Below are 11,360 nucleotides of genomic sequence, written 5' to 3'. Positions count from 1 at the left end.
CCCAAGTGCCTGGGGAGGAACCTAGCGTGGGGTCAGAGACAAGAGTGCTCATCACACAGTTGCCCGAAGCATGCTGGAGCTGAGCAGAGGCAAGGCTCTGGGGCAGGGACACATGAGACGCCTGGCCAAGGTCACTCGTGTGAACACTGCTATTCCCCATCCTAGACAGTTACCATGGGAGCCTGGCACAAACTCACCTGCCCCACATGCTCTGCAGTACCAACTGCAGGGCCGCCAGGCTCCTTGGGCACAGTCTGGAAGGGCATCCTGCCAACGCTTGCAAGGTGCCATCTCTCTCCTCTGGAGCCAATGATCAGGGAGGTTTTAGTAGCTGACAACTAGGAAGGCCGGGAGTGGCGTGGGCAAAGCATGTTTGTTCATTCACTAATGCTCCCGCCTCATTCCTGAAACTTTTCCAGGTGGGTGAGTGAAGCAGAGTAGGTGCACAGCTGCCAAGGTACTGAAAGGCCCATGTGGCTTCTGATGGTGATTTTATTTCTTTTCCTACCATCCATGTGTTATGAATTCTCTCACTGCTGACCCTTCATATCAACGTAACTCAACAGGTACTCAGAAGATTTTTTTCTCTTGACCCACAGCTACTTTTACACGTAGTCAGCTGCAAGGACAAAAGTAGGGGGCACACCAGGCATATCCACAATGAAAGGGCTATGGGTTGAATAATGTGTCGTGAATTAGTTGTCTTGTGCACAGACTCTTGCAACCAATTAACCTCCGAGGGGGAAGTGTGTGTCTTAGCTAATTGGCAGCAACCCTTTCTAGAAAGGGCACACTGCCAACATCGGTGCACACCAGACTTAAAAATTTATCACAACTGTAGCCAATAAAACTGAGGATTGAAACTCACACCTTTACCCCTCTTGAAACAAGATGAAGACATCAGAAAAACGTTCCCATCCCGTGTTGAGAAGCAGCCAGCCATGCTGATCATGCTCCACTGTCCTAGTCTTAGAACAGGAGGTGGGATGCCTTCCAGGATGCCTGAACCTGGGGCCTCTGTCAATTCCCCCATTCTCCCAAATGCCAGGGCCTTACAGCACTCATGATGGCCTCATGGAGGCAGCTACGGCAAATGGTCCATGTGTCCCAAGGATTCCTCATGCTCTCCTGCCAAAGGCCTCACATGTAGGACTTACCACAAGACCCAAGGATGCTCCCTATTCTTTTCCAGAATGACCATCTCGTCCCAGGGTGTGTCCTTGACTTGTCACCATCAGCCACACATGGTATCTTGGTCCACTGGGAGGGGAAGAATGGCCTCCAGGTGTTCACCTCCCTGGTCACCAGGACCTGTGAACACGTCCTGCTACCTGGCAAGATGGCCTCTGCAGGTGTGGCTAAGGGTGTCAATCTTAAAATGGAAAGGTGGTCATGGGTTGCTGGGCAGGCCCAGTCCCATCACCAGAGCCTTTAAAAACAGTGGCCTTGCTGCCGCTGGAGGAGGAGATGAAGGAGGGAATTCAGAGATCCACAGCATGAGAACTGGCTGGTGCTGCTGGCTGTGGAGAAGGTGGCCTAAGCCACAGGGAGCAGGGCGCCTCTGAGACCTGATAGTGGCCCCAACCAATAGCCAGGAAGGATGCGAGGACCCAGTCTCTCAATCCTATGCCCTGGATCCTGCCCATCCTGAGGAAACCAGGAAGCGGATTCTCCCTGAAAGCCCCCAGGAAGGTGGTCATCCCAAAGGCTTGACGCTGGATTCATCAGGCTATGGCAGAGAAACTGACGGAGCCCACCCCCAGGACTGTGGGGCCCAAGCAGCCCCACAGCCACACTGCCTCCTGCACAGCAGACACTCGCCTTGTTGGCAAATCCCGAGTCGGCCTTCAAGATCAGCCCTAGAATTCCTTATTTGGCAGGGTCCTCCCGGCTTCCTTGCACAGGATGCCCCCTCCACACTGGGCCTTCCTCGGAGAGTGCCTGGCACAGTTTTCGAGGAGACACTTTTTTTTTAAGATTTTATTTATTTATTCCTAAGAGACACACACACACACACACACACACAGAGAGAGAGAGAGAGAGAGAGGCAGGGACACAGACAGAGGGAGAAGCTGGCTTCCCACAAGGAGCCCGACATGGGACTCGATCCTGGGTCTCCAGGATCATGACCTGAGCTGAAGGCAGATGCTCAACCACTGAGCCACCCAAGTGTCCCTCCAAGGAGATACTTAAAAACTATCTGCTAGAAGGAGAGCTACAGATTACCAAGGATCTTAAATCCTTGAAGCCCTCCAGGGGAGCAGGTGTGTTCCATTCATCTTTGCAAATCCTCCCTTCATTCTCTCTTGCCAGGCTGGCACTTTAGCAGTGTCCTGCACACACCGTGGGGTCCACAGATGGCTGGCAGATAAGCAAGGGGCAGAGACAGCCAGGGAGCCGGGAAGGACGGATGGTACATGAAGGCACACCCCTGTGGCTCCCTACCGAGTGCACCCTGCTCCGTCCCACAAGGTCACAGCTGGCCTGCCGATCCTGTATTCAGAGCAGACAACCCAAGCACCACTGGTGTTTGCCTCTGGGCTTCATGTGGTCCTAACCTGCTGTACAGGTAAGTTCCAGCTGTGACAGGGCACTGATGATTAACATGGGCACTGCCCATGCAGGCCATATGTAAAAGCGGGAAGAAGACATTTTGAGTTCATCCAAACCAACACAAATGGGTTATAAGACAGGAGTAGAGGGTTTGGCCACCACAGGGCTCTGTTCTGGCCACATGCTCAGATTCCCAGAGGGCTTCCGCCCCTGGTACTTGGTGCACGAGGTCAGGTGCCCCTTCCCACCATTGGCGTGCCCTCTGTGCTGCCATAAGCACCTTGTGACAGCCTGCTTTCCACACCAGAGTCCTTGATGTGGGGGCCACGGCTACACACAGTGTAGAAGATGTAGACCCAAGGAGTAGTAGTGGGAAAGGAAGGAAGAGAAGGAGGGGAGGAAGGAAGGAAGGAAGGGAAGCATTTTATGTTGGGATCCAAACACTAAAGGGTAGCTCAGTCTCAGCTCTAGAAGACCTTCTGGAATAGATATACTTCTTGATTGTGGTATTCCTATCAGCCAGGAGATGATACACATAATCTGTGATTTTTTGATAGTTATGGTACTGTAACTCCTGAATGATCTGTGTATGCAAACCAGAACTGACCGAGACACACAGAGACTCACCCTGATGTGTGTCTGAGTGCGCTGTTGGGGGTGGGGGGTGGGGAGCCAGTGCGTGGGGATGCGGCCACTCACAGAAGCAGGTAAGTGTGTGAACAGCAGTGACAGGAGACAATGTCATTTGTGAGTCTGGACGGGAAGACATACACGCTGCTTCTCACTGAATCTGAGATGTTGCAGTTGTGGGTAAAAGCCATTGTCCTTTTACTTATCCCTGAGAAAAAAGGCTTCCAGGGATTGTGAGACACATCCTGATTTCAGGTACAGTAAAGGTGGAAAATGTGTGTCAACTAATTGTTGGTAAACAACTAATTCAATGCCACAGGTGATATAACTACCAAGAACTAATAAAGCTGCCATTTCTGTGCTTCTGTGGCCCAAACTACTTTTACTGTCCACAGTATGAACCAGTCTCATTTCCTACCTCGTCTACAGTTTATAGTTGTAGAAACTGAGGCCAACAGAGGCAGAGGAACTCGTTTGAGTCCGTGAGTGGTGCTGAGAGAGTCTGAGCCCAAGTGTGTCCCCACAGCCCAGCCCATCACATACGGTGTGTGGCTGACCCCCAGGGTGCCCACATGCTCCGGAGCACAGCTGAGAGCAGGGCAACAGCTGGGAGAAGTGCTGAAGGACAGACAGATTCACCAACCAGGTAAGGTGAGTCCTGGGGCGGAAAGGCATTCATCTCAAGCACAGGCATGCACGGATGCTCAGAGTCTGATGGATGACACTCAGAGCCTTGGGTTGGCCTCTCCAAGAAGCAGACAGGAAGACAAGGTTCGCTGCCCCTGGTTTATCTGATAGGTGATAGAAACACCACCAGGAGAGGGAGGTGAGCTGACATGAGCATGCGACCAAGTCAGCTCATCTACTGGGGACACTAGAAGCCAGGGGGAGCACAACCTCCAGATTGCATCTCATCACAGCAGGGAGAGAGCGCCGCTATTTATCCACCTGTCCATTAGAGCCAGTTCTTCCAACCCATCTGGCTCCAGTGGCCAGATGGGGGTATGAGGAGGGAATGGTGGTGCCAGGAGTTGAAGCCAGGAGGGGAAGGGGGCCCGTCAGGTGTCTGCCTCAGCACGTGGGGTGTTGAGTGGCGCAGGGAGTCGGGGGCTTTCAGGGAGCAGGTGGACAGCAGGGCAAAGAGCCCAGAAATAGCAGCAGGCCGGAGTGGAGCAGAGACAGAGGGGAACGTGGACCCAGGAGGCCTGTGCCCCCTGCTGCATGGACAGCCACCAGGACTGCCCGCGGGATGACGCTGCCTGTGCTCCTGTTCAGGCCTTGGAAATTAAGCAAGATGCCAGAAGAGTTGACAGGTGGAAGAAACAGCCGCCACTGCCCTGTCTTGTCTCGTCAGCTGAGATGAAAGTAACTGAAAGGCAGCGTGTTTCCGCCTTCTGACATCCGCCTGCTTGCGGGGACAGCTCCCTGCCCGGCCTCATAGCGTGCAGGGGACCCTCTCTCCCAGACCGCCACTCGGGATTCACAGAGGTGCTCTCAGGGCTCTTCCCAGATGATTCCACCACAAAATCCTACCTGTCAGAGCACATCCTTGTAAATAAGAGGGAATGTAAATCAACATCATAAAGACATAGAGTTGTGTACCTTTCAAAGCTGGGACACAGAGCAATGAACAGTCTGCTTCAGAATTCAGTTGTAAGTGCAAAACCAAAGCTCATAACATAGATTCAAATATTTCTAAACGGAAGTATGATGGAAACAAATGTTCTAGTTTACGGGAAGATAGATTTCTTCTCTTGTTTAAATTACCTTACGATGTTTTAAGACAATCTAGTCCTGTCTCCTGGAGATTGACATGTCACACATTTTAATTTTGGTTCAATCTATAATGTGCTGTGCTCATGTCGCTATGGAAGGGCCGTCATGGGAAAGTCTTCACAGGGAATTGGACCTTGGTGTTGCCCTCCATGTGGAAGTACAATGAGAGAGGCAGCAAGAAAACGGGTTCAGTCCCCTCATGCGGAGTTAGCCACGACGTGTGACTCAAGGCCTGTTCTCCTGATACTTTAAAGATTTTTGTGCTTCATTCAGAGGGACCGACAGGCTTGTGTGTATTTGGTAGAGTTGTTTTCAGGCCACTCCTTTCATGATTGAAAGGAGTGATGCATGCAAGGCAAACTGCCTTTTATGCAGTATTTTTTGATACTCTTGCTCATTTCATAGGAAAATACAAGCTTTTATTCTTTTTTAGTTGGTAAAGTGGCAAACCGCAAAATATGTCATGTGAGGAGCCACTGGTCTCCCCAGGGCTCCTTGCTGATTTGACCTTTCTCATCCTTTTCCCTTCTTCCTGAAAAGGAGAGAAGAGGCAAAGATTCTGCTTCCTGGGGTCAGCTGCCATGGCACCTCTTATCTGCAGCGGCCACCACCCTGCTGGATGGGTCACGGCGATAGTGACCACAGCTACTTAATAAGACTAAAGGTATTACAGAGGCTGAAGAAGCATGAGAAATAAAGGCACTTGCTTCACAATGTAATGTAATCTTACCATAATCTGAAAGCACACTGAGGATCCCCTTAGCCACCGTACAACACACTCACCCTGAACATGGACATGTTCCAGTGTCTAGAGCGAGTCCTGTGTGCCCAATCTCATCTTCTTGCTCTCCCTGGACCCTTCACACATGTCCTGGGAAGCAGCTCTATTCTCACCTTTTAATTTAATAGAAGCTAGTATTCCAAAGGTTTTGTTTTGTTTTGTTTTGTTTCTGGGTCAAAAACTACCAGTAATAGGATAATCTCTGAAAACTGACTCTAACAGCCCCGTGAGGGCTACAGAGAAGCTTAGTGGCAAATAGGCCAGTACAAGAAGGGGATATATGTGACAAGGACATTGCTACACCACTCCCCAAGCTTGGTGATCATTAGTATCCAGAATAACATTTCTTGGAAGCATTTAGAACATCAGTGCTTTGGGTCTAGCGGGCTTATATACTTGGAAAAAGAAGAATGGGGTGAATCTGGAAGGTAGTCTCCACTTCACCCTCATTTTCTGAGTTACAAAGGGAGCAGGTGAGGCACAGATGTTCCCAGGCTGCTTCTGAGGCAGCACCGTGTGGGCTGCTCCCCAGGGACTGTGTGCCGTCTGCCGCCCAGCATTACCTATGATAGACAGAAAGGCTTTTGCTGTGGCTGCGTCGAAGGTGCTCCCACTCAGCGTTGCCTCGCAGACGTACAGCCCAGTGTCTGCAGACGTCGGGTTGCTGATGGTGAGGCGCCTCCCAAAGCTGTGGAGCCCACCACTGATCCTCACTCCGTTCCTCTTCCAGTTTACATGCAGCTCTTGGATGGGCCTGGGAGGACGCAGGGCATTAGTGACAAAGATGGTGAATCATGCAGATGGCAATAATAATAATTTCAGGCCCTCAGCACAAGCTTGACAAAGCTAATTCTACCAGGAACCATGGCGGGTTGAACAATGGACATTTAAAAATCAATCCCGATACGGCCTGACTCCCTTACGGCATGCATCAACAATACATTCTGCTCAAGGGCTATTGAGCAAGGATAGCTAATTGCAGCAGCAATGGACCATAAGTGCTAATGATTCCATTTGCTCAGGAAAAGAATGTTTAAAATAAATACTATTAGGGGACCTGGCTACATGGGAGGCACAATGACGGGAATGGTATTCTGGAGAGACCACTCACTGGGCCAAGAACACCCAGGACTGCAGAAGAGAAGAGGGATTAACTCTTTCCTTTGTATCCATGGGATTGAACTCCTGGCTTGAATTCAGCTGGACTCCCAGAGGCCCTCTGCCAGCACCCACAGCTAAACTGAAAGCAGGGCTTTCCAGTATAAATGGTACATTCAACGTAAGTACTGGGATACCAGGCTTGGAGATTCAGTTCCCCATCTTCCCATGCATGTTGTTCATGTAGACTTGGTGGACCAACCAGACCACCACTGCTAGAGGGGAAGCACATGGTGATGTGTCTTTCCACCAGAGTCATCTCATTACAGTAATAATGGATTCATATCCTCAGGGGATGACTAACCACATACCTGGCATTGGCTATGCATTCCAAGGTGATCTCGCTGGACCCAGCCACCACGCTTCTGTTGCCAGGGGGGACCACAATGACGGGAGCCATGGTTTCGGGTGTGCCAACATCTCCTATGGCAGAGAAAGCAAAAGTCCACGGGACTCTCCTAAGTATGGAAGATGTGAAGACTGGCACATAACAAATGTGGGATCATGTCAAGCCACTCTGATAGGACACCCGAATGTCCCAACCCCACCCCAACCATTTGTGGGAGCCCTTAGGTGTGGTCACTGTCACTGGTCTTCATCAGACTGTAGGAGTCTGCAGTGGAGTCCACAGCCTATAAGCAAATATTATGACTGGAAATGAAGGGAACCAGAGCCTTACATTGACACCTTTACCTTGTGTGCATAAGGGCTTTAAAGTGGTGAGCATTTTCCAAAATGCTTGCTGACTTTATTTTTTTTATTGACTTAAGACCTTGCTTATTGAGTTACCTAGTCCACCCACTATTTTCAAATCTGCTCAATTCCACAAATATTCCATGTATCAGGCCCTCTGCCGGGCACGTGTGCTGTTAGAAAGTGGCCAGCTTTCTCACTTGGGCCCAAATTTGACTCCCTGGAGCAAACAGATTCAATCAACAAAGTTTTCTGTCCTGTGTACTTTCAATCCCTTTTTCTTCTCTGAAAAGTAAATATCCTGAATCCACTCTGTTTTTTGTGTATCAAATTATAAATAATTTAGCTCGTACTTCTGGTGACAAGGGAGAAAAAAATATAACATGTTTTTACTACTTTTCTCTAAAATACATGTAATATCAAAATTAAACTACCCACAGCCCACTTGATTGTTGTTTATGAAGACTGATCAAACATTTTTGGACCAGGGATTTCAATAAATGGTAGAGAAGGCAGAGACTGGAAATAAAAATAAATTTAGGTCCCACAAACGTGAAATGCTTCATCTAGTACCTGGCACTGGAGAGCTGTGCCCCTGTGCCTAGCGCTGGGGACAGCTCTGGCAGTGAGGCTCTTGCCAGGAGCTGCAGTGGGGTTAGTGCTGCTAAGTGAGCACAGCAGGGAAAACAAGAACTGGCCCTGTCTGTGTTCTGGCTTCACTGCTTAAGTAATATGTGATTTTTTTATTTAAAGGTTCACATGGGAGCTTCTGGGTGGCTCAGTGGTTGAGCATCTGCCTTTGGCTCAGGTCATGATCTCTGGGTCCTGGAATTGAGTCCCATACTAGGCTCCCTATGGGACCCTGCTTCTCTTTCTGCCTATGTCTCTGCCTCTCTCTGTGTGTCTCTCATGAACAAATAAGTAAAATCTTTTAAAAAAATATAAAGGTTCATGTGAATTAAAAAAAAAAAAAGCTTGATGTGAGCAGAGCTAACACATTAATTTTTTAACCTATACACTGATTACGTGGATAGAGACCAGTTTCCACGAGTCTGGGCCTCCCCAGCCTCTCTGCCTCCAAGGCGAGCCCAGCAGGACCTGAAAACCTCCTTCTGATGCTCTCTGCTACCAATGTCCTAGAGGCCGCTGAGATGCTTGTTGGATTCCTTGGGAGATGCCCGAGTGCAGATACTTTCAGGATGGGGCAAAGGACAGAGGCTGACTGCCAATCAGATTAACAATCTGCCTGTCATCTGTGAAAGTTGCTGATGAGGAGAAATGACCTGAGAAGCTAATATTTGCAAATAGTTATGTGAAGTGAAGGAGAGCAGCAGCGAATGCTCAAAGGTCACTGAGCAAGGTGCTAATTTGGCATTAATCACCACTCAGCCACAGTGGCAGAAAAGGAAGCCCGTGCTCAGCACTTGTCACCGCCTGGGGAGGGAGGACAGGCCCTGGCGCACGTGGACCCTGGGAGATGGCATGCCATGCAGAGCAATGCCAGGGCTGAGCTTGAGGGCCCTCAGGGGTGCAGGGGACAGGGCAGTGCCATCCTGTCGTGGGTGCCAGCTACACCAGCAGATGGAGCAGTCCTTCGTTAGGCTTCAGACACAGCAAGTGGTATTTAAATCACACAATATTCCCCAGGCGCCTCCCAGTGGGGTCGGCAGGACAAGTCCACTGACGACTTGGATTTGAATCAGGGCACAGGACACTTGTTGGAAAAGTAGGGGTAGGAGGTGCAGATTAACACATGGTTGCTCCTAGGTGGAGTATGTATGATACTGGTGGCGAGGTGATCTTGACTCCTGGGAGCAAAGCCATGCATTTGCTATTGACACTGCTGTCACAACTTTTAAGTAAAATTTTACCTAAGTGCCCAGAAAGCAGATCTCCCAACAGCAGAGACATTGCTCATGACAGGACACCATGTTGGGGGCACTCTTCTGAAGCATTTAAATTTCAATTGAATTTGCATGAGCACATGGGTGAAACAGACCAGCACAGAGAGGCTTCAAAATGCACCTGCCCCTGCATGACCACTTCACTTGTCACCTGGAAGCTTCGGTCATGTGGGAGATTCACTGTTATTCTGAAGAGACCCTGGGTCTCAGATGCAGGGGTCTGTCCTCTGGGTCATTCATCTTCAGTGGAGGAGACCCTGACCTATGAGTCCCTCTGCCTGTCCTATTGAGTGGCTGCATACAGTAGCGGGGTAGGAAGTAGATCGGTCTAGAGACAAACTATTAACTCTTCCCTCCATCTCCAGCTCCAGGTCATAACTGGCCCCTCCATGGCCCAGCCCACTCCAGCTGTCCCCAGGCATGTACCTCTGCCCCCATGGCCCCCACTCCTTCCTCCTTGAGCAGTTCTCCAGAAACTGGTTTCACCTGCCATCTGTGAATCCGTCCTGTCTCCTTGTCATTATGCTCCTCAGTCTCTTTTTCCTTTACCGCTTTTCAGAGGTTTTTTTTTTCTTTTTTTCAGTGAGAGGCGGTAATAGAGGTGCTTTATCTGCCATTTTGAACCTGCCATGCTGACTTATCTACCCATTTTTCCCCCCACATTCAATTTTTAGAAGAGAGATGTAAAGAAGAATATCTAGGCATTTCAAAAAGAATAAAACAACCTCTTTATTTCTGCTCTTCCATAGCACCGAGATACAAAAGCACTCAAAATCCTTAATGATTGGTTATTTTTTCATAAATATTTCATAAATATTCCACAATAATGAGTCACTGCTCCCTCCTCCACCAGGGATATAACCCCTTCCCTCAATGGTCTACATTAACACAACATGGTTTAAACGCTATATGCCAGTGTATTAAGAATTATTTCCGAGAAGAATGAAAACAGAAGGAAGCGGGAGGGGAATGCACTTTTCCAAAGCTCCCGCGTAGTCACCACACCTCCTACTAAATAAATGACTGCGAACGTTCAATCTAACAACAAGACAAGAGAGCTATTACTGCTCCCCTTTTACAGACGAGAAAATTGAGTGTCACATGAATTCAAATGGCAGAGAAAGGGCTTAAATAAAGGAAAGTCTCCATCCGAAATTTGTCAACTTCTTTTCCCATAATGATGTCTGCTCCTAATAGAGACTTGGATGGTGCTCAGTTAACCAAAAATTAAATTAACTAGAATGCTCCTTCCCCCAACCATTTCCTTGAGACTTTACTATAGTTTTTCACCAGAACACGTCCTAGGCTGGTTTTAGGTGCTTGGAAGTGAAGATGTGGAATCAGAAGAGGCTTTCTGCAGAGGTCAGCAGCAAATGGACCCCAGGCAGCTTCAGTGGAGGCCTCTTTGTAGTTGCGGGAACACAGCATTTGAGCCCGGAAACAGCACCTAATCCTAGTCAATCCCCCGGCTCAAACCCCTTAATCGCTGGAGAGCTGAGTAGGGAGAAGCTGTCTAGGTTGCATTTAATTAAAAGTACATTTAAAGAATATCAAATCTCTCAAACAACAACAAAAAGGTTCAAAGTTTGCCTGAACTCCTAAGCTGCAGAACTGCTACAGATGAAGGAGGATAAATGGCAGACGCCCTGCTGTGCTGCTTTATGGGGAGAGAGACGGGGGATCAGGAACCCAGGAGTGGTGGGGAGTGAGGAGGAAACCTAGCTATCTCTGGGATGCCCAAGCAGAGGGCATTCCAGGCAGGGGACACAGCGCTGCAGAGCCCTCACTGTACAGCAGCTCGGAGTGCTGGAGGGGCTGCTGGGGGTTGCAGGCTGGAGCCCAGAGGGCAAGGGGAGATGTGGGGC

The 11,360-nt window shown here is 49.3% G+C and overlaps 1 protein-coding gene across 13 annotated transcripts in view; it reads right to left on the bottom strand.

Moving 5' to 3' along the window:
- The window catches only part of SDK1 (sidekick cell adhesion molecule 1), an 894,112-nt gene that overhangs the window by 238,552 nt on the left and 644,200 nt on the right, over positions 1–11,360 (bottom strand). For all 13 annotated transcript variants that reach the window (XM_077907645.1, XM_077907637.1, XM_077907636.1 and 10 more), the window contains 2 exons: positions 7,210–7,321; positions 6,304–6,494 (listed from right to left, as the gene is read on the bottom strand). In XM_077907645.1, the coding sequence (XP_077763771.1) occupies positions 6,304–6,494; positions 7,210–7,321 (303 nt within the window). The remainder of the gene's footprint in view (positions 1–6,303; positions 6,495–7,209; positions 7,322–11,360) is intronic.

This window comes from Canis aureus, chromosome 8 (genome assembly GCF_053574225.1).
Source record: "Canis aureus isolate CA01 chromosome 8, VMU_Caureus_v.1.0, whole genome shotgun sequence".
NCBI classification, from domain to species: Eukaryota; Metazoa; Chordata; class Mammalia; order Carnivora; family Canidae; genus Canis; species Canis aureus.
The sequence above is the reverse complement of the archived record's forward strand: the minus strand, read 5'-3'. Positions and strand labels throughout refer to the sequence as shown.